Source organism: Canis aureus, chromosome 15 (assembly GCF_053574225.1).
Source record: "Canis aureus isolate CA01 chromosome 15, VMU_Caureus_v.1.0, whole genome shotgun sequence".
NCBI classification, from domain to species: Eukaryota; Metazoa; Chordata; class Mammalia; order Carnivora; family Canidae; genus Canis; species Canis aureus.
In genome coordinates this window covers 35,558,764-35,582,664 of record NC_135625.1, presented here as the reverse complement: position 1 = coordinate 35,582,664, position 23,901 = coordinate 35,558,764, and the positions used below count along the sequence as shown (strand labels likewise).

Below are 23,901 nucleotides of genomic sequence, written 5' to 3'. Positions count from 1 at the left end.
AAGGTCTCAGGCTGCAAATTCTATTCCCCTCCCCACCGTTAATCACCAGCCTTGCCTCATGAGATGGCTAGTATTCCTTTATCTCCTTATTCTTTATCTGTCTCACCTGAAAGGTGTGCTTGGTGGAAGAGCATGACCTTCCCAGATAGAAATCTGCAATCTGCAAATCTAAGCACTCTAGTAAAAATAAATGCTTAGCAAGATATGAAGTCTATTTAAAAAGGAGGAAAACGAACACCAATAAATAAAGAAAGAAAATTGGAGGGGGCATATGGGTTGCTCAGTGGTTGAGCATCTGCCTTCAGCTCAGGTCGTGATCCTGGGGTCCTGGAATCCAGTCCCGAATCCGTCGCCTCGCAGGAAGTCTGCTTCTCCCTCTGCCTATGTCTCTGCCTCTCTCTCTGTGTCTCTCATGAATAAATAAATAAAAATTCTTAAAAAAATGAAAAAGAAAATTGTAGGAACATGGAAACTGGAACTACCATGCCATGTTCACCAGGTACCCAAGCAACAGGCACAGACACCAAGGAAGTCTGCAAGTTAACAGAGTACGTCAACTTTTTAACATTCAACAATTGTGTTATATGCATCCAATAAAATGACTTTAGAAAATTTCCTGAACTCTCCCAGCCTCCTGCATTCTTTCCACTGCTGTGATAGAAACAAGCACAATGATAGGGACCTACATCTCCCAACTTGGCATTGGAAGGGGTAAGGCTTGCCAGCACAGGTGGCCTGGACCGTCTAGGAGAATGGCTAGGATAGTGAAAGAGATGTGGTTATAGGTAGGGACTAGAGCACACAACAGGAAGCTACATTCCAGGAATAGTCAGAACAAAAGGTATGTTGTGGTGGAAGCTGGAGAAGTAGGGCAGAGTCCAGGGAGTCTTGTTTTCTAAGCTAATGCATTTGATCTTTATCTTGAAATCTGTGGGAAGCCACTGATGGATTTTAATCAGAGGAAAGAGATCCAGTTTACATTCCAGAAACAACTACAGTCAAATGGAGAGTGCCAGGGGTCAGACTGGTAGGAACACCAGTTGTCAGGGTTTTGAAGAAACCAAATAGGAATGAAAGAGGAGTGTTGGGGCGCCTGGGTGGCTCAGTCGGTTAAGCGGATAAGCGTCTGCTTTTGGCTCAGCTTATGATCCAGGGTCCTGGGATTGAGCCCCACGTCAGGGCTCCCGGCTCAGCTCTGCTGTTCCCCCTGTTTGTACACACTTTCTCTCTCAAATAAATAAATAAAATATATATTTTAAAATCTAAATTCAATTTGCCAACACATAATACCCAGTCAGTGCTCATCTCGTGTTAAATAAAATCTTAAAAAAAAAAAAAAAAAAAGAGGAGTATTGCAGAGGACAAGTAGTTGAAGGGACTGATTAAAAACACCTGGAGAGTTGTCCAAAGGCCCGTAGACCTTCCCACCAGCCTACCATGATCTGTCTTTCTCAGGACAGCCATGTTTGAGGGATAGTGTGAGGATTTATACATTATAAAATGAAAACATATTTTGAAAGAGTCAAACCTACTTGAGAAATTACACCTTAGTGGGTATAATCTAAGCCTGGTAATTAGATACATTCCTTTTAAAGACTCTCCCTGGTATAACCTTAAGCTCTATTTAGACAGTCGGTTGCTTTTTTAACTCAACTGACACACCAATTTCTAGAGGAGAGATGATCAAAGGAGCCTTCTAAGAGCTCCCAGCATCTGCTGCTCGCCTCTTTCCCCCTGCCACGGGGACAGGGAGGAAAGATAGAGACACACAATTTGTCTGGCTCAGAACACCTTGCACATCTCCTAGGGTTGGTTACCTTCTCACTTTATCCTCAAAGATGCAGGGTAGAAATCATCTCCTGAGTCCCATTTCTGAGACCCTTACCCTGTACTTTGGACTGGCACTGCAAGGCTGAAATTGGAAGCTGGCATCCTTAGACTGCTAATTTGCCTTAAGATCTCTCCTCTGTCTGTTTTAATTCAAAACAAAATGGAGAAATTTGAAATTCTTTTAGGGTGAAGGTACTGCCGGTTTTGATAGACTAGTGCTTGCAGGAGTGTGAGGTAGTCACGCTGAGCTTCAGACTCCACTCTGGGCAGCAGATGGCCAGCCCCAGGCAGTGCACACAAGCTGAAAACTGCATTTCAGGAGCTCAGCTCCAGGGTCAAGAAGGTTGGTTAGCGAGCGTCCGTTTCAGATGTTACCTACCATGGTTGTCTGAACAAACACACATTGCTTCACCAGGCAAGGAGGGTTCTGGGGCATCTTCCTGGTGGATTCTGAGATTCACCTTGCAGGAGGTGATGAAACAGGAGGGAGCTGCTTTCCTCCTGGAGTCCCATTGCATGGTGCTTACTGACTTTCACCACGCTCTCCAAGCCCATCTGTCCCACCAGTGCGGGGACTGGTTACTGGATGACAGGCTCCTGGGTAATTGATACCATATATTAGATTGATGTGCTTCAACGTCTGGCTGGTTGCTGCATGCTATAAATTGTAATACCATCTATACTAACTGGCTCTATTCTCTAGGATGGTGGTGGGTATTTAACCACAGCTGGGTCCCTGAGACCTCATTATACCCCTGGCTTTGGGAGTATAAGCTAAATCAAGATTCTTTGGATGAAAGGGAATTTGTAACCTTAAATTATTCTGTTGTAAGCCATGGAAAGACTTAAAAAGGCCCTACTTAGGACAGACTCTAGGAGAGCATTGTGGTAGCTGTAAAAATATCCCAAACTCTGTCTTCCCATTCTCTTCCTATCTTTTGTTTTCCTTTATTACTGACCCTAACAAGAGGTCACTGTTTCCCTCACCTCTTTCCTTTCCTGGGTGCCTGGAGACAGGTGACCTGATCTCTAGACCCACTTTAACCTTTCAAAATTACGATCTTGGGCCTATCACTTAAACTTACAGAGGCTCAGTTTCCTTATTTGTGGGAACCAAGAATAAAACCTACCTTGCTTACTTTACAAAGTGATTTTCCATAAGATTGAGTGGAATGATATATGTTAAAATCTTCTGAAGATGATAGAGTTTTATACCCACTTAAGGTGGTAATATTTCATTACCTAATGCAGAGTACATTAATTATGTCTATAATAAATTGCCTGTGCATATAAAACAGAAATTGGATTGCCTTCCTGTTATGCAAGGCAAAGAAATAATGACAGGTAACGTTTAGTTTTTACTGTGAAGAAACCGAAGCTTAGATTTAGTAACTTGTCCAAACTTGTATTATGTATAAATGGCAGAGCTAGGATTGAAACCCTACGTGCTATCTCCACATTTTAGGTAGTTAATAGCTACTAGCATCAACTGAGTAGACGGGAAGACACTTTTCAGGTTCTTAGAGATTTTTGTTACTTTTTTCTCTGGTATACTGGCTGATGGAGGGTGATTGTATACAGTTTTTTTTCCACTCTGATTAAGATGAATAATCTGTGTTAGTATTATTGGGTGGGAATTTCATAGTCTTAGTGTTAAAAAATATAAAAGGATGCATGAACCTTGGAGTGTGACTAGTTTCTGGTTGTAGTACTTATCGAAATTGTAGTGTTGGATAAGTGACATTATTCAAATTTGGTTTTCTCATCCCTAAAAATGAGGACAATTGCTCCTTCATAGAGTTGTGGGAGGGTCGAATGATCTCATGCATGCTGAGCACTTAGGAAGGGCCTTGCTTACAATAGGTCACTCAACAAATATTAGCGATCTACTTTTCTTTGGCAAAGTGGATGTTTCTCTTTCTGAAGTTCCGGTTTATTGGGCAGCAACATACTTTATATGAATTGAGCTTCAGTTTACACTTAAAAGTATAATTAAAAATTGTAATTAATAATTAAAAATAAGATAGCAAAAGGTTTATTGGACATCTATGCACCACACTCTGAAATAAGTCTTCTAGTATTCTTATCTCATATAAAGCTCAATAACTTCCTGATTAGGCACCCTTGTTGTCTACGTTTTGGAAATTGAGATATTGAGAGGCTAGGTTAAACCAGCTGGGGAGTTGAGATTTGCATCCTAGAGGGCTGACTCGAGAGCCTTTCCTCTTAGTCACTGTGGATTGCAGGAGTTCCGTGGGTAACAGAGGAAAAACACAGCATCAGTGATTTCTGAAAGCAAGAGTCATTTTGTTGCTTGAGGAACTTATCCTGGACTTAGGGAGTAAATCAAGGTAGATGCACTAGAGGGAAGTACACCTATAAGGCCAATGTTTTTAACCAGAATTCTATATCATTTATATACTTCTTTTTTTAAATTAATTAATTTGACAGAGAGCACAAGCAGGGGGAGCAGCAGGTAGAGGGGGAGGAAGAAGCAGGGTCCCCACCAAGCAGGGAGCCTGATGTGGGGGCTTGATCCCAGGACCCCGAGATCATGACCTGAACAGAAGGCAGATGTTTAACTGACTGAGCCATCCAGGTGCCCTCATTTTTATATTTCTAATTATATCTTTATATCTGGGAGATGTTCAATCAGATCTCAGAACCAGGTTTTGGAGTCCTGTAAAGCTGACTCAGGAATGTTGATCCTTGCTGTATTCTGAAACTCCACTGGGTCATTTGACCAAGACATTTGACTGCACAGAACCCTGGGAATAAAAGGCATTCTTAGGAACTCTTTAGTTCATCTTTAAACTTTTTGAAAAGATCATACATTCCAGACAGATGGAAATCTTATTTCAGAACTTACAGAGAATCATATTGCTCACACAACCCACTGCTTTGTTACACTTGCCATAAAAGACTGAACAAATACATCAATAATCAGAATTCCTTATGTTGTGGCTGAAGTTGTTTTCCTTAGGGAAAGTTTGGGTCAGTTGATCATGATCTATTTTCAAACCAAGCCTGAAACTTTTATTTAGTATCTTCCTAATTTTTACAGGAGTGGGTGGATAATCTTGGTAATTTTTTTCAGTTTTGAGAGAGAGAGAGAGAGAGCATGCATGGGGGAGGTAAAGGGAGAGAGAGAATCTTAAGCAGGCTCCCTGCTGAGCGCAGAGCCCAACCCAGAGCTTGGTCTCACAACCCTGAGATCATGACCTCAGCTGAAACCAAGCTAGACGCTTAACCAACTGAGCCACCCAGGAGCCCCAATTGTGGTAATTTCTATTCCACTTTTCTACTCCTTTGAAACCTAGGAAGTGATTCCATGTAAGTGATTTGTGGATGATGGCAGAGAAAATTAAGTGGAAACAGAAATTTAGATTCAGGACCTAATTGTGGACCTGTCATAGTCTTCTCATGTGCTGTGTGACCTTGACCAAGTCACTGTCCCTCTCTGGTTTTGGTTTCATTATCTAGGAGTAAAGTATGTAGGCTCTCAAAGGTTCCTTTTAGTTTTAAAATGTCGGCTGTCTGTGTGACAACCCTGAAAGACCACATTTATTAAATCTTCTGCATTATGGCTAAAAGATTATTCATTTGTTACAGAATTTTTTGACGCCTTCTGGTTTGAAGAATCTCCAGCTGCTCTGATGATAGCTTAAGACGACTGCATGCTGTTCCCTCTCGATGCCAAGCCAGACCCGCGCAGAACCTCGGATCTCAATCCTTCATGGAGACCAGGTCCCAGCAGGAATGACAGTGGAAGAAATTGGCACCCAGATGGTTCCTCTGCGTGAAGTTGTCTTGGGCTGTGGGCCGACTCGAGAACACCTGGTAACCAGGCCTGCCCTCTGTCAGTCACCCAGGGCCGGGCAGCATGGTGTGGATTCAGAGGAGGAGGCTTTTGGCTTCTTGCCTATGCATCACAGCCACAGTCTTTCTGCTTGTCACACTCCAGGTAGCAAGAATTTGGGTTGCTTAGTGTTGATTCCTGACCCATTCCACCCTTCCCACCCTCAACCCCGGCTCCCCTTCTCTTCAAGTACTTTACTTTTGGCTTAATCTCTCAGGATTGGGGATTTTCTGTCTACGGCAGGGGAAGTACTTTTTTTTTGTTAATAGATGAAACTGAGGTTTTAGTGAGTGGGTGTATTGGGTAGAAACAAAATCAATGAGATGGGGAGTCCACTTGTGACTCTTGTAGGGCCCTGGTTCTAAGAGCACAGAAAGTAGAGCTCTGTCCGTCTTGCTGGGTCAAATTTAGATGGCTTGCTCAAAGTCCCCTTTCACGATGACTTCTGAAAGATGGCATTCTTGAAGAAGCCCTGTGTATTTTCTAAGAATAAGATGGTCTGTTCTGCAGAAAACCAGCATCCGCGTTAATACATTTGTCATTCTTGACATATGCTACTTGACCACAGACTGAATGTGAATGTTGGAACTGCAGCATTTTTTAGTCTTCCCATTTATTTCATTTATTTTTAAATTTTTAAAAAAGATTTTGTTTATTTATTCATGAGAGACAAGAGAGGCAGAGACACAGGCAGAAGGAGAAGCAGGCTCCATGCAAGGAGCCCGACGCAGGACTAGATCCCGGGTCTCCAGGATCATGCCCTGGGCCGAAGGCAGTGCTAAACCACTGAGCCACCTGGGCTGCCCTATTTAAAAAAAAATTTTTTTAAGATTTTATTTATTTATTCATGAGAGACACACACAGAGAGACAGAGACATAGACAATGGGAGAAGCAGGCTCCCTATGGGGAGCCTGATGTAGGACTCGATCCCAGGACCCCGGGATCAGGACCTGAGCCAAAGGCAGATGCTCAACCATTGAGCCACCCAGGTGCCCCCACTCCCTGCCATCTATCTCATTTAGTTGGTGATTCTGAAGTTCATTGACTGATTTCAAATTAAAGTAAAAATGACACAGTGCTAGAAAAAGTATAGGTATGAATTCAGATATAGTTTGGATGCGTTCAAACACCAGCTGTCCATTCTGAATTCCAAAAGACTTTTAAAGATTATTTGTGGATATGGGCAGGTCACATGTGGGGCTGATGGAAACAGAGGTATCCTCTGGGCTTTTTCTTATTTTATTTCTTTAATTATTAATTTTATTTATTTTTAATTAAATTTAATTAGTTAACATATAGTTTATTATTAGTTTCAGAGGGGGGAGGGGGTCTGTGATTCATCTGTAATACTTCGTGCTCATTCCATCACATGTCCTCCTGAATACCCGTCACCCAGGTACCCCATCCCATCCCCTGGGCTTTTACTTCTTGATTAAGATTGAATGAGGTAATGCATATAAAAAGACTTTGGCAGACAGTCTGGTGCTGGACTTCTACCACCTTTTGTTACCAGATCAGGATTCTGGTCAGAGGTAATACTTGACTCCTTCCTTGTCTGTCTTGTGGGTGTCCACAACCTGCTTGTACAGGAGCAGCTGGAGTTCTCTACTTTCTGCAGGAAGCTTTGAGAGCTTTGATCTTACCAGACAATTACCTTGGCACTTCCTTGGGTTATGAGGAATGGCTGTGTCTGAGCTAAGAGTGTTTCTGTTGATGTCAGAAGACATTGCCAAGTTTTTGGTATGCATGTCATTTCTAAGCTCCCAGAGTATGAGGGGCAGTATGATCACTGAAGCTAAACTCTCATCTGGATCTTGATTCATTTTGCCACCAGTAGTATGGTTTGGGCTGTTTCCTTGTCCACATGGATGCATTAAATGCTTCAGTGATCAGAGTTTCAGCAGTGTTATATTTTTTTTTTAACACTGTACATGAGAAACTATAATGCCCATACATTTAGAACCATTCCTCTTTCTGGTGGTTTGTTGCCAAGTAGGTACGGTAAAAAAGGATCCAATAAAAAAAAAATCATGCTAGGGCTTCTATAATAGGAGCCACAGATTGAGTGGCTTAAGCAACAGAGGTATATTTTCTCACAGTTCTGGAGGCTAAAGTACAAGATCAAGGTGTCAGCAAGCAGAGTTGTCTCTTCTGAGGCCTCTCTCCTTGGACTTGTGGATGGATGGCTCTTTCCCTGTGTCCTCACCTGGTCTTCTCTCTGTACTTGTGTGTGTCCTAATGTCCTCTTTTGATAAGGGTATCAGTCCTATTGGATTTGGGTTTACTCTGATGACCCCATGTTAACTTAATGACCTCTTTAAAGACCCTATCACCTAGTGTAACTCAGTCTCATTCAGAGGTAGTGGGGGTTAGCACTACAACAAATGAATTTTGGAGGGAATACAGTTCAGCCCAAAGCAGATCTGATAGCATAATTCCTAAATAATCTAACCCTGAAAATGTTATGCTGACCTTCAGCTAAGCTGAAGCATTGTGGTTCCCTGGAGGAAACTGTTCATCTGAAACATTATTTTCCACTTGCGTTTGTATGTACTGTTTGCAAATATATATATATATATATCTTTAGTTTCTTAATTATTTTTTAAAATATATTTTCAATTTTTTTAAGATTTATTTATTTATTCATGATAGATGTAGAGAGAGAAAGAGAGAGGCACAGGCATAGGAGGAGAGAGAAGCAGGTTCCATGCTGGGAGCCCGACGTGGGACTCGATCCCAGGACTCCAGGATCACACCCTGGGCCAAAGGCAGGCGCCAAACTGCTGAGCCACCCAGGGATCTCCTAGTTTCTTAATTTTATTTACTTTTTAGTTGCATAATATTTCATGAATACAGTATGGAATATTTTAAAGCAAATCCAGGACTTTGTATTATTTACCTGGATTTACTTTAAAATGATGCTCTAACATATGGGATCTTTTGAAAGTTTAGTATATCCAAATCACTGTGATTGCACCCAACAAAATAAACAGTAATTAATCCATACCATCCATATACTAGGCCATGTTAAAATTTTCCCAGTTATCTCAAAGAGGTCTTTTGTTGGTTTGAAGCTGGAATACACAAATCCTGCACACTGCATTAAGCTGGTATGTCTCAAATTTTGTGTTTTTTTTTGTTCTTTCTAGTATAAAAGTTTCCTCTGTCCCACCACCTTTCATTCCACGTCCTGGGCTCGTTGAAAACACTGGGTCATTTGTCCTTTTGAATTCCCCAGATTTTGGATTGGCTGATTTTATCCTCATAGTTTTGTTGAATATGTTTCTCTCTCTCACCTATTTCCTATCACCTGGTGGTGATATCTGAGGCTAAATTTTTTTTTAAAGCTCTTTGGCAGAAAAATATCTCTACCTAAAGCAATCCCTATTAGTTGGAAATGAATTTATACTTCACATAGTAGACCTTGATTGGAAATGTGGAGCGAAATCTGCCTTCGAAGTTTTATCCGTGGTTTTCTCAAAGTCTCTTTTTAAAGTTGTTGGTGTGGGACCCAGGAAATTTAACAAAAATTCCCTACCCCTGGACAAGCAGAGCAGGACTGACTCCTTTTTGTGCTGCACCTGCCTTGTGCAGACCTGTTTAGGGCACTGCCCCACCCTAGTCAAGCCCAGGGCACGCCCTAATCGGAAATCGGCTCAGTGATAGGCCAGTTCAAATGGATACTTTAGGGTAAAATGTAATTCAATCGGCCACCTGCGTGTGGACCAACATGACTGTGCAACTCTCTGCGTATCCCATTGACCACTGGCCCCTATAAAGCTGCTACGCCTCTTAGTGTCGGGGTCCAAGTCCCTGCTCCGCTGTGTCCTGTACACTTGGACCCAAGCTCGAGCTTGTAAATAAACCCTCTTGTGTTTGCATCGGTGTGGGCTCCTCGGTGGTTTCTCAGATTCGCAATCTCGGGCACAACAGTTGGTTGTATATTTGCAGGAGGAGGTGGAGTGAAAAGATCCAGAGTTTTTGACTATAAGTCCACTCCATTCCATCAAGCCGTTGGGGAGTAGCCACATTCTGTTATCATGAACATGCTGACACGGTGCCTGAGAGGCTCAGTGGTTGAGCGTCTGCCTTTGGCTCAGGTGGTGATCCTGGGGTCCTGGGAACGAGTCCTACATCAGGCTCTCTGCAGGGAGCCTGCTTCTTCCTCTGCCTGTGTCTCTGCCTCTCTCTTTGTGTCTCTCAGGAATAAATAAATAAAATCTTTAAAAAAAAAAAAACATGCTGACAAAGCTGTTGGTAGGGGCTAGACTTAGATTTTAGTGATTGTTTTACTGTCAAAATGCTGACTTTCGTGTCATAGATGATTCATGGTTTTTTAAAAGCTAATATAATTTCTTGCTATTTTTGGAGTACTACTTGGCTGTCACCAGTGGTTTTTGATTTTTTTTTTTTTGGCCTTGGATCCCTCAGAGAATCTAGTGAACATTATGGACCTTTGCCAGGGAGTTGCAGGCTCTATCAGTGGGCAGTGGCCCTTTTTTTGACACTGGGGCAGCAGGCGCAGAAAGAAGGTATCACCGAGGCTACTGAGAATGGGGCCTGGGGCCACACAGATGTTCTCTGCTGGCTGGGGAAGGAGTTAATACGTTAAAATGTGCCTTCTTTTCACTGCTTTCTTTGGTGCATAGTCTGGCTACTTAACGTTTCAATTATGTATGGAATGGACCAGTTCCTACTTTTAGACTGCTTTCTCTAACATATTTTTATAATGCCATATCAATATCAAACCTTAACGTTTGATGACAAGGCAGCACTGTTGGAGAACAACTGCCCCTCTATTTCTACTCTGCCCCCCTGCCCTCTAGATGCCTGTTACTGATGGCCTGGCTATTCAGTAACCCAGACCATCCCGAATAAATAAACATGGTTTTATTTATTTATTTTTTTAATAAACATGGTTTTACATGGAAGGGAGCCCAGTACTCATGGTATACTTCACTTGATGCCATAGTGGAAATTATTAGAAACATAAGACCCGTGTTAAGACTCATTTAACTGTAATAAAAAGAAACCAATTGGTAATTTATCACTCATTCTCCTTAGAATGTAATCTTGAGTAATAGCCAGATAATGCCCTGACTCTCATGGGTTTCATTAAATGATCAAACTAAAGGCACCTGGATGGCTCAGGGCACCTGCCTCTGGCTCAGGTCATGATCCCGGGGTCCTGGGATCAAGTCCCAAATGGGGCTCTCTGCAGGGAGTCTGCTTCTCCCTCTGCCTATGTCTCTGCCTCTCTCTCCATGTCTCTCATGAATAAATAAATAAAATATTTTTAAAAAGACCAAACTATTTCCAGATACTATATACACCTGTGAGATGGAAAAATGTAGCTGGCATGTGTTTCGTAGAATTAGGCATCTTTCCTGGTAGATATTTTGTCCACACACACCCTAATCTCTGGAATTTGTGGATATGTAAATTTACATGGCAAAAGAAACCTTGCAGATGGGATTAAGATAATACACTCTGAGATGAAGAAATTATCCAGAATTATCAGTGTGGGGCCGATGTCATCACGTGAGTACTTAAAAGCTAAGAGTCTTCCCTGGCTGTGTTCAGACAGAGATTGGACAACAGAATAAGCATCAAAGAGAGACAACATTGCTGGCTTTGAGGATGCAGAAGGGGCAGGAGCCAAGAATGGTGGATGGCTCTAAGAGATAGAAAAGCAAGAAAATGGGTTCTCCAGAGCTTCCAGAGAAGAATTTAGCCCTGCTGACACCTTGCTTTTAGCCTAGTGAGACCGGGTTAGACTTCTTACCTCCAGAACCATGCAACAATAAATGTGTTCTTTCTTTCTTCTTCCTTCCTTTCTTTCTTTCTTTCTTTCTTTCTTTCTTTCTTTCTTTCTTTCTTTCTTTCTTTCTTTCTTTGATTTATTTATCCATTTCAGAGAGACAGCAGGGGGGTGGGGCAGAAGGAGAGAGACTCTCAGGCTGACTCCCCACTGAGCACAGACCCCAGTGCAGGGCCCCATCGCAAGACTCCAACATCACAACCTGAGTGGAAATCAGGAGTCAGATGCTCAACAGAGTGAGCCACACAGACACCTCTATAAATGTGGTATTTTCAATTGCTGATTTTGTGGAAATTTGTTATAAGAAGCAATAGAAAACTAATATGAGGCTCCAACCTCAAGATGAATGGGAGACATGCAAGAGGAAATGAAACGGTCCGACTCTGTAATCCTTGTCTTTTCTCTCAGGTCGTGGTTGAACTGGGAAAATTTGAAAGGAAGAAGTTTAAAAATTCTGATTTGCGAGCTGGACATGCAAAAATGGAAGAGGAGCCTGTACATCTCTATCCACTCCCTGGGAAAGAAACACTGATCTTGAAGCGGAAGAACCAACTGGAAACTGATAGCTATCCCATCATGCTCTGGTGGTCCCCCTTGACTGGGGAAACTGGAAGGTTAGGCCAGTGCGGAGCAGATGAGTGTTTCTTCACCATCAACCGGACCTACCTACATCATCCCATGACCAAAGCATTCCTCTTCTATGGTAAGTAGGGCTTTTGTTTTTATCCCTTTGCTTGCTGACATCATCTTCCAAAGCTAACTTATTTTTACCTCCCCAAGAAGAGATGGTGGTGTTCCCTTTGAAAACACTGTGACATGCCTGATTCTCTTTGCATTTGCTCTGTGTAAGGCCTGAGCATTTAGCAGATACAATAAATAAATAAGCTTGAACAACACAGAGGTGGTTGGCTGGCTGCTTGGTAATTGTGGAAGAGGAGAGATTTCCTCTTGCCTTTTCACAGTTGGATGCTGTGCTTTACTGGATTTAGTATTCAGAGAATTGGATATTGATTCTGTTGCTGATATCAATTCAGAATGTCACCTGTGATAATAGGAGATTTTGATGACCATGACAGATGAATGTTTAATAGGACATTAACTAAGCACAGTGTTCTTTATTTCATTAGTCAGATTCATCAGCCAATGTTTTGCATTGACTTTCAAGAGTAAGTTGGTATTCATCACTTCTGAGGCTGATTGTATGTCCTGCTGGGACCGAGGATGACCAAACCCAGCAAGGGGAAGTTAGCAAGATTTCACAGTGGCAGGAAATACAGAGCTCCTGGGTGCTGAGTGGTGGGGGCAAGGGGGTACAGATGAGCAGACTCGACCAAATATAGCCAAAGTTGATCAGTTAGGAAGTCAATGAAAGCAAATCTGCTTCAGAGTGGTGTGACTGTGTCTCTGTATTTGTGTGTACGTGTTTGTGTATGAGAGAGAGAGAGAAGGAGGGAGACTTGACACTCTTCCTTTAGAGATTGGGCTGGGATCTCTGCCTGCAAGAGAGTCTGGTTTCCGCTTGTTGGAGGTGAGAAGCAGCCATCACATCACTGCTGTACCTCCTTGCCAAGTGTAGCCATTGATTTTATTTTTTAATTTTTATTTTTTGTTTATTTATTTACTGAAGTTCAATTTGCCAGCATATAGTATAACACCCAGTGCTCATCCCGTCAAGTGCCCCCCTCAGTGCCCGTCACACAGTTATCCCATACCCCCGCCCACCTCCCATTCCACTACTCCTTGTTCTTTTCCCAGAGTTGGGAGTCTCTCATGTTCCATCACCCTCTCTGATATTTCCCACTCATTTTCTCTCCTTTCCCCTATAATCCTTTTCACTATTTTTTATATTCCTCAAATGAATGAAACCATATGATGTTTGTCCTTCTCCGATTGACTTACTTCACTCTGCATAATACCCTCCAGTTCTATCCACGTTGAAGCAAATGGTGGGTATTCATTGTTTCTAATGTAGCCATTGATTTTAATAGTGAGACATTTCTTAGACTATCTGATGCTACTCCAGGGCAAACAGGCTGTGGGGGACATGTCACCTTAGCATATGGCATGGCTCACTGTGATGACACAATGACGTAAACACTGAATACTAATCTATCCAACATGGTACAGCTTTTGGGGAAGGCTATGGGGGTCAGAAATTGAGTGGGGTGGGCAGGGATGTGGAAAGAGAGTTAAATATTCTTCTTCCACAGTAAGAATCCATATATACTGTCTAAAACTGAAAAGTCAAGAAGTAAAATCTAAGCGTATTATTTGGGAATGCTGGAGGTCTATGTGCATGTACAACATGTTAAAAGGTTTTGTTTAAAAGGCCGCTACTGTGATATGACCACTCTGGGTAATGACCTGGCAATATCCAGTAGATGTAAATTCATACCAAATCATCCCACACTGCTAGGAAAGAAGTCTCACACATGCACATGGATTGTTTATAGTAGCGTTGTTTGTCCTAAGTATGGTTTTTAAAATAACCTATATGTCCAACACAAGAAAATCAGTCAAATGAAGTGCAATATACATAAATTCAGTGTGACACTATGCAACAGTGAAAATGAGTATTCTGGAGCTATGAGCCTCCAACATTGATAGACTTCAGAAACCATATAAGAGGAAAAGCAAGTTAGAGGGATAAGACAGAAAGGTAACATATCATGTCTCCCGGAGATTCTTGACCTGCTCCATTCTAGAGTGGTTCCCTTTTTGCTGGGTACACAGGTGCTGTCCGGGCTCCCCATTGTTCTGTGGACTTCCTGTGCCTTACTCTTGTGTTGGCTTCCTTGTTTCTTTAAAAAAAAAAAAGATTTATTTATTAGAGAGATAGAGGACATGGGGTGGGGGGTAGAAAGAGAGAGAGAATCCCCAGCAGACTCCCCACTGAGTGGGGAGCTTGACATGGGGCTTGATTTCAGGACCCCAAGACCAGGGCCTAAGCGGAAATCAAGAGTCAGACTCTTAACTGACTGAGCCACCTAGAGGCTCCATCTGTTTCTTTTATGTCTCATTTTTCTCTCTCTTGGTTTATATTTTTGCTTCAGTGTGGTCTGAGAAAGGTCTATGGAAGATAAGTCTTCAGAGACTTTGTATGTATGATAATGTGTTCATCTTACCCTTAACCTTCACTCATGGTTTGGCTCAGCATAGAATTCTAGGTTGGAAACTCTTTTCTTTCTGAATTTGAAAGACGTTTCCCCACTGTCTCCTAGCTTCTAATGTTATTGTTGGGGACTCCAAAGCTATTTTTATTCCCCCTGCTTTGTATTCTGCTCCTGTATCCCTGCTCTGGAAAAATATAGAATATTCTTTTTCATCAGTTTGGAAATTTAGTGATAGGTGCTTTGGTGTCAGCCTATTTCCTTTTATTGAGGTGGGTACTGAAATATTAGGTTGTTAGGAAGCCTATGAAGCAGTTTTTAGCTTAGTGACGTTTCCAGAACTCACAGATCTTCAGGTTCATGTACTTAATTTTATCAGCACACTAAGACTCGATTCTTCTCTCAGGGATGGACTTACCTCTAACCAAATTCCCAGAAGACTGATGCGTTCAACTGGAATTCTTCTGGTTTGAATTTCATATCTCTGGGTTTGTTATTCTCCAGCTCCTGAAACCATCAGTGACTCTCATTAAGAGCTAAATATGTGCCATTTTTATTACCCTGGCATTTAGGACTCTCTGATCTGAACCCAACCTGTCTTCTAAACTTAACCACTGTGATTCTATCAACAAAATCTTAGGTTCAAAAATCAAACCGCAATAGTCCCCATTTTAGGCAGAAGCCACAAATGCACTAATTTAGTGCCACTGTTTATTCAGTTTCTGAGTCCTACATTGTCCTTTTTATATTTGTCCTGTCAAATAATCTACAGAATACCTACCATGTGTTTGGCAAAATGGATGAATAATGTGTCTAATATCAGACAGATTATTATCTTAAGACAAAGACATTACCTTACCGTAATGCAATTCTAAATGGCATCTATACCATGAGAAATGCCAGTAAATCTTGTGGGATTTCAAAGAAGGGAGAGAGAACATATGATTGGAGGAGTCAGGAAAGGCTTTGTAAGACCTCCTTCATAAAACAGGAGAAATCTGAAATGTTGAGAGATAATGGAATTGGATTGTGCTTAGATTGGAAGACATTTCAGGATGAGGGACAGCATGAATGTGGGCAAAGAAGTAGAAAGTTATGGGTGATATCTGAGGTATGGCAAAGCTATAGCATAGTTTTGGGTAAGAGAGAGATGGAGATTGAATGATATATTGGGACCAGAACATGGAGAACCTTGATTGTTGGCTTAAGATTTTGTATCGAGTTGGAGAATGGCATCAGGAAGCCCCCAAAGGTTGAATGGCCTTTTAAACATCAACTCAGATATAACAGCTGTGAGCCATTCTGGATTCCCTTCCATCAGATGCAGCCTCCACTGTGTGCCAGGCACAATGCCAGTCATGAGGAATAAAGAAGATAAATATGATAACTATGGCATTTTTTAAAAGATTTTGTTTATTTATTCATGAGAGACACAGAGAGAGGCAGAGACATAGGCAGTGGGAGAAGCAGACCCCAAGGAGCAGAGAAGCCTGATGCGAAGCTCGATCCCAGGACCCTGAGATTATGACCTGAGCTGAAGACAGATGCTTAACCGACTGAACTACCCAGATGCCCCTTGGTTTTGCTCTGTATTATCTTCTCTTCCTTCATGGAGTGTAAAGTTCTTGATGCTAGGGCAGCATCAGTCCATTTTTATACGTCCACCCCTTATATCTAGCACCTTCTATGTGACAGGTGCTCAGGAAGTATTCATAAAGACCTCAAGTTAGAAAGGATGTGGGAGTCTAACCTTCTCTTCATCAAGGTTGACAAGACTGAAACTCTGGAAAGTGAGAGACACAAAGGAAACAAGCAAACTCAAAAGAAGACAGCACCCCTTTCTGTCTGAGGACTCCAAGTTCTAATTAAGTAGGTCAGTTCCAACTAACTGCACATGGGATTCTGCTGTGGCAGGATTGGAAAAAAAAAAAAAGGCAGGGAAAATGATTCAGGTGTCGAAAGCTGACCTAATTCAGTGAAATGGAAACTCGGAGGATTATATAACCTTGAAGCTATTGTAAACCAGAGTATTTTTGAGTTTGCTTGTTTCCTTTGTAGCCTACTTTCTCGTTTTCTTCTTCCTAGATATGAGTCATTTGCTTAATACGAACACAGTGAAGACTGTGTCTGGTTTGAGCCATTTGAGAAATGCGAGGCTTCAGCTTCATTAACAGTTCTCTGAAACGAAAATATAGCAGGCACAAGCGAATAAAGTAGTTTTTTTTTTTAAGCCAAAAGTCCATGGGTCGGGACGCCTGGGTGGCTCCGTGATTGAGCATCTACCTTCAGCTCAGGGCATGATCCCGGGGTCCTGGGATCCTGGGGGTCCTGGTCTCTGCCCCTCTCTCTCTGTGTCTCTCATGAATAAATCAATAAAATCTTTTTTAAAAGTCCATGGGTCACAGAAGTTTTAGACACTGTCACTGTTGTGATTTCATACAAAACTCTGTGTTTTTAGACCGTTGTCCAGAAAGATGTCTCTCCTGGAGGAGGGGTTGGAGTCACCCTTGACGAAAATGGGCTTAGGCAAAGCAGGCAACTATTTATGTTTTAGGTGAGCTTCTAAATAGAAGTTTTAGTAAACATAGGCACACGTGGAGAGAAAGGAAACAAGGAGGCTCCTGAAATATTTCACCTCCTGAGGAATATGGGAATGAGCACACCTTGCTGAAGTCTGGAGGTTCTGAAGAGGAAGGACATCACGTTGGCCCTCCTCAGGATGCCTGCAGTCCACCCTCTGGGGTTGAGTGTGACTGTGTGCCGGGGGCTCTAGTACCTCCACCCTAGGTACAGGCCCCTGGCTCTCCCTACCGCTTTCTTGAGTGCGATCTCATTGCCTTCTCACAACAGCCTCGTAGGTGGGAATTCTATCTATTTTTGATGAAGAGGGAAGTAAAGCATGGAGTGAAGAGGCTTGTCTTCGGTTACCTGTGTGGGTGGTGAGGAATCAAAACTTTCTCCTAACAGAAAAGCATGAGATAATATAGTCCACGTTCTCTCTCCAACCTCGGAGAAGACTTAGAGTAAAGGAATCATCAGAAATGGGTTGCATCATTTCGGAAGACTTCTTTAAGATCCAGTGTTTCAAGGTAGGTCTTTAGCCGAGTTGTGGAGAGCCCCAGACAGGGAAGTATCATGAGCAAGGCAATGGAAATCAGCATTCTAGCTCACTCTGTGCCCAGCACATTAACGAACAAGGTGTTCTGGTATCGAAAAAGCCTCCTGGGGCCCCAGGTGGCTCAGTGGTTGAGTATCTGCCTTTGGCTCAGGACCCCCCTTGATCCCTGGGGTCCTGGGATCAAGTCCTGGGAGCCTGCTTCTCCCTCTGTCTATGTCTCTGCCTCTCTGTGTCTCTCATGAGTAAATAAATAAATTTTTTTAGAAAATAAAAAAAGAAAAAGTAAAGGCCTCCTGAGTGAGAAATGGAGATGGCTTCTATTATAAGCCATCTACAGCTTACTAGGTCTCAGAGTGTTGTAATGAAATACATTTAGGTTGAATGCTAGCAAACATAGTAGACGCTTTCTTTGTTTCAAAGGGCACTTTTGGATTTCTGGTATCTCAGTGTGATGACCCCTAATTAAAAAGAGAGGGATGTAGGAGTGGCAGCCCAGCTCGGCGGGTAGGGCCTTTGAATTGGTCCTCTGGTGCAATCCTTGTCCCTTGATGTCTACTCATTTTTTTTCAGTTCACCAAGTGTTAATCAGGCTATAATGAAGAGCGATCTAAAGAGGATACTCATGCTTATACCGAAAAGCCGGTTTATTACTGTATATCTTCACAGTCATAGGAGTCCTGCTGTTCATTTTTCAGGGTTTCTCCACCCAGTGATCAAGTTAGCCAGAAAATGATGATGCTTGGTGAGCTTAGAATTATAGGAAACATTTGAATGGTCTTGAGGGACAAGGGAGATAGCCTGATTGGCTTCCTCGGTCCCTAACAGAGTGTAGTAACGATTATTGCCATTTTCAGTGCCCACTCTGCCAGGCACCAGATACTCTCTGTGTGTTCTCTTATTTAAAATCACTACACTGTGCAGTAGCCTAGGCATTATTACCATTTTAGACACGAGGAAACAGGCTCAGAGAATGTGACATGCCTAAGATCACACAGATGGAAAGTACCTAGTCGTGTACCCAAACCTGAATATTTGATTGTGCAACTCCTACTCTGTTTATTAATCTTTTGCTACACCATCTACACCAGAAGCCGTGAGTGTGCGTGCCTGATCCAGCATCTTTCTCCTCTGGGAATGCTAGATCATCAGTGAACTCTGTTACCAGTCACCTCTTCATCTCCCAGGTTTCATGCAAAAGTTTACTCTTTTGTTTATTCATTCTCTGTGAGACATTTTGTCCATTCATTCATTCACGGCCTTCGTGATGACCAAGCATGAGCTCTGGAATGAGAGCAACACACCTGTGTTTCTCACTGTCCTTTAAAACCATACTTATGGGGTTAATTTTTTCTTTCTTTTTTAAAAAATATTTTATTTATTTATTAATGAAAGACACACACACACACACACACACACACACACACACAGAGAGAGAGAGAGGCAGAGGGAGAAGCAGGCTCCATGCAGGGAGCCCGACGCAGGAATTGATCCTGGAACTCTAGGATCACGCCCTGGGCCAAAGGCAGGCGCTAAACCGCTGAGCCACCCAGGGATCCCAATTTTTTCTTTCTTTTAAAAAACACTTTATTTAAATTCAGTTTGCCAACATACAGTATAGCATCCAGTGCTCACCCCATCAAGTGCCCTCCTCAGTGCCCGTCACCCAGTTACCTCATCCCTCACCCGCCTCCCCTTCTGCAACCCTCTGTTTGTTTCCCAGAGTTAGGAGTCTCTCATGGTTTGTCTCCCTCTCTAATTTTTCAGGGAGTTAATTTTCACCATCCCCTAACTGGGAACTCTGGCAGATTCTCCAGCCTTTGTGCTCCCTCATAGGACATGAACAGTTTTAGGTTGCAAGTGTAGTTTCAAACTTAGTCAGTGGCATGTTCAGTCCTGGGTAGACTATCTGAACTCTGAATTCACCTAGTGTGACATTTGTTGTGTTCTCTAGCTTGGAACTCTTTTCATGCCTTGAGCCCACTGCCCTGAGAAAGGCTCTTGTGTTCTTTCTGCTCTTTATTTGCTCCATCACTGGCTGCTTTTTGGAACCTGGTGGAGTTGCAGTGAGGAGAGGAGAGAATTAGGGAGATAGGACATTTCTTACTTGGCTGTGTGTGGCTTCATATCTTCTGAACCAGGCAGATGGTTAGAGCTGGTGTCCTTGAGTGAGTCGGGTGGGAGATAAAGAACACTTTTTCTATTCTGGGGCATTTTCATGGCATTTGGAGTGTGCCTGTTGGACTTTTACAGTTTCCCTTCTCAGGAAGCTGAGTCTCTACTCTGCGTAGTCAGCTTCCCAGATCCTGGCAGAACAACTCCAGCTTCTTTTTGCTGAGGCCTCTTTTGTTCCTTGTAGGGCTCCAGGAACCTGCCTACCTGCTTCCCATGTGTGTCAAGGAAAGTGCTTACCAGCCTCTTGACTTGACTAGCTTTGGGTTCATGGGCAGGTCACATCCCCTCATCCTCTAGATTTTCCTAGTGAGATGGGTTGGGGGAGCCCAATCATGGCCCACAGTCCTCCTGCACCTCCACAGGCATGAGGTCTTCTGTCTCTGTCTCTCAGGTACAAGATCATATTGCATATTTCAGAGTTCTCCAGATAGCGCTGGAGAAGCAGGGGGTTCAGAGCATGGCACAAGTGCTCACCATGGGGACGCTTCAATAATGTCCCCGCAGGCACTTCTCTCTCATCCCTTTCTGTATTCTTGACCTTGTCGTGAAATCCAAAAATCATAAAACGAGTTCTCCTTCATTCCAGGCATAAATTCAGCGAGTGAGGGCAAGTATGGGTTCTGTCTCATAATGACTTTGAATCTTGGTATGTGTCCTGTTGGTTCTATCCCAACAGTAAGCTGTACAGGGTTTCTGCAGAGTGGCACCATTTGCGAGGCCCCTTGCCATGTGCTGGAGAAGCATGGAAAACAAACAAGTTTGGTCTCACATGATTCTATCACAGTTGATGGGCTGACAGCCTCGATAGATTTCCTCACATGGCTATCCCCACTTCATGAGACACATCCATGAACCATGCTCCAGGGTAGAGAGTTCTGCTGATCTCATCCACCACCTGTTAGTTCTTACTAATTTTTGTCTCTGGTGGTTGATCTTCTCTTGGGCCTTGTGCATTGAATTAGTGGGTAATTGTTTTTGTTTTTATTTTTTTGGAAGATTTTATTTATTTATTCATTAGAGACACACAGAGGGAGAGAGGCAGAGACATAGGCAGAGGGAGAAGCAGATTCCATGCAGGGAGCCCGACTGGGACTCGATCCTGGGACTCCAGGATCACACCCTGAGCCAAAGGCAGATGCAGACGCTCAACCGCTGAGCCACCCAGGCATCCCAGTAATTGTTTTTAATAGCATCCCAGATTAAGACTTCTGTAGGAGATGGGAAAGAAATTGGACTTAGTTGGACTTAATTGTGTGGGCAGTAATGAGGTTGAACATGAAAAGAAGCTCATAATAACTAGGTGATTATATACAATATATGTACATATGTATATGTGTTTATATCTGTCTGCATATATATATCTTTGCTGTAATAAAACTTCTCATTTTTTTAAAGATTTTATTTATTTTGAGAAAGAGAGTGCACACATGAGCAGAGGGAGAGGCAGAAAGAGAGGGGGAGAGAGAATCTTAAGCAGACTCCCTGCTGATCATAGAGCTTGTCATAGGGCTCGATCTCATTACCCTGAGTTCATGACCTAAGCTGAAACCAAGAGTTGGGAGCTCACCCTACTGAACCCCCCCAGGCACCCCAAACCTCTTATTTTAAATAGACATTTCATTTTTAGTTACATAATTATTTGTGTGGTACTTTACAGAGGGCAGAGGCAGTGGCACGGCTCTGCTCAGACCCCCAGCAACATCTCATCCGGTTAGAGTTCCAGGTCCTTACTGTGGCCTCTGAGACTACAGGCTCTGCCCTACTCGTTTCTTCAGGCTCCCCATGCTCTCTCCTCTCTACCCCAAGCTGCTCGCAGCACCTCCCCACATGCAAGAAGCCTTGCCAGCCTCAGAACCTGTCACTTGTTCTCTCTCTCTCTGCGCTTCCCTGGCTTGTTCCTTCCCATGTCGGGTGTCTGTGAGTGATGCTTTTCCCCAAAGAGGCCTCTATCCTCACCTCCTCCTGAAGCAGCGCTCCCCTCCCACGCCAGTCTCCGGTGCTATAAGCCCTGGTCCAGCTTTATTTTCTCTTCACAGCACTGGTTACCCCCAAATTTTGCTTACTCATCTGGAGCCAGTTATCAGTTGTCTCCCCCCGCTAGAATCTAAATTCAGGAAGACCAGGACTTTTGCTTTGTTCCCTGCTGTCATCCCACAACCTAGAACAGTGCCTGGCCCCTAGCAGGCTTTAGGGAACATTGTTGAGCAAATAAGCAAGTGAAACTGGCCTGATCTCCTCATGTAGAGATGGGGAAGAAATGAGAATGCTAGTTTTTTGTTTTTTTGTTTTTTTTTTTTTTTTACATTTTTATTTATTTATGATAGTCACAGAGAGAGAGAGAGAGAGAGAGAGAGGCAGAGACACAGGCGGAGGGAGAAGCAGGCTCCATGTACCGGGAGCCTGACGTGGGATTCGATCCCGGATCTCCAGGATCGTGCCCTGGGCCAAAGGCAGGCGCCAAACCTCTGCACCACCCAGGGATCCCTGTTTTTGTTTTTTTAAGATTTATCCATTTATTTTAGAGAGAGAGAGAGAGAGAGAACGCGCGCGCGCACATGCACACACAGGAAGGAGGAAAGGGGCAGAGGGAGAGAATCCTCAAGCAGACTCCCCACCGAGGGCAGAACCAGACCTGAGCAGAATCCAAGAGTCCTGCTCAACCACTTGAGCTACTCAGGTGCCCCAGAGAACTTTGGGATTTTCATCTTCATTGGGTCTTGAGATGTTCTATAACTTATCCACGTGCCTGACATATTTTTTTTGAATATGGTCTTTAGACCCAACGATTAACAGGCTGTTTTATTTAAATAATATTTTATCAAAATTTGTTGTGTGCACAGTTGAATTAGATTTTCTGCTACAAGACGTATTTCGAAGAAAGCGTGAGGGGTTTTTTTAGAGTCTAGAAGCAATCACTTTCAGCTCTTTTTGCTATTTTTTTAAACAACATGTTACTTCCTAATTTTGTAATCAGGGGTGGGGAAGTGGGGAAGAACATTCACCCTGGCTCCCTGCAGACCTGGACACACAGCATGGATGCCACACGCCTGGCACTGTGCTGCAGAAAGCCAGCGTGGTCACTGGGGGGACAGTTGTGCTGTAGCTTTTATTGCATCAGTTGGGTATGATTGATTCTTACTTTAACTAGATAAGATCTGGCAGCCAGCGTTAATAACAGGGGAATAGCTGTCATGAGAACAGAGGCATCCAGTTTTAGTAATGCCCAGTGTTCAGGTGTTGAGGTCGTTGGTTGGAAAGTAAGAGACAAAATCTCAGCTAATACTTGGGCTCTTTCAGTGGGAGTTGTGGTAGGTTTGGGGTTTTTTGTTTTGTTTTGTTTTGTTTTTCCTGATAGTTCATGTAATATAATGTGTGGGTCATTCTTTCACCTCATGTCGGATTTGTTTGCATCTCTAGAAAGTTGTCTTCGTGTAGTGCTGGAATGGTGGAGAACCAAGCAAACCCAAATTCTCTGCCACTGAGATTTCTAAAACTTGAGAGTTTATGACCTTACTTATTTTGCTGTAAATGGGTAGTTTCGAAACCCAGCTCACCCTAGCGTCATGAGTGAACAAACAAACAGAACCCTCTCTCCCTGGGGTTCATGTTAACATATTCAGAATCTCTTGTGCTGAAGACTTGTAATCTGCCAGGTATGTTGTCAGTTTGTCCACATGGGAGATTGGCTTAAGAAGCATTTTGCAGGGCTTTAGGAAGGTGTGGGAAGAGTCGGCCAGAGAGTTGGAAACAAAAGAAAACACATTTTCAAGAAAGAAAATGTAACGATAACACACTGGTTTGGCCTAGCAGTAAAGAACATTTATACCTGTAATAATGAAAGCACTGGATATATACTTAATCAAAAATGGATGAGATGAGTGAGGGGATGGGTTAAGTAGGTGATGAGGATGAAGGAGTGCACTTGTGATGAGCACCCGGTGATGGATGGAAATGTTGAATCACTGTATGGTACACCTGAAACTAGCATTA

At 42.9% G+C, this 23,901-nt stretch overlaps 1 protein-coding gene across 2 annotated transcripts in view; it reads left to right on the top strand.

Annotated features, from left to right (window-relative positions):
- The window catches only part of POFUT3 (protein O-fucosyltransferase 3), a 78,795-nt gene that overhangs the window by 3,246 nt on the left and 51,648 nt on the right, over positions 1-23,901 (top strand). The window contains exons 2-3 of one of the 2 annotated variants that reach the window (XM_077849104.1): positions 5,443-5,670; positions 11,920-12,214. In XM_077849104.1, the coding sequence (XP_077705230.1) occupies positions 5,524-5,670; positions 11,920-12,214 (442 nt within the window). In that variant the 5' untranslated portion in view covers positions 5,443-5,523. Of the gene's footprint in view, positions 1-5,442; positions 5,795-11,919; positions 12,215-23,901 lie in introns of those variants that run through there. The other variant, XM_077849105.1, reaches the window with a different exon arrangement.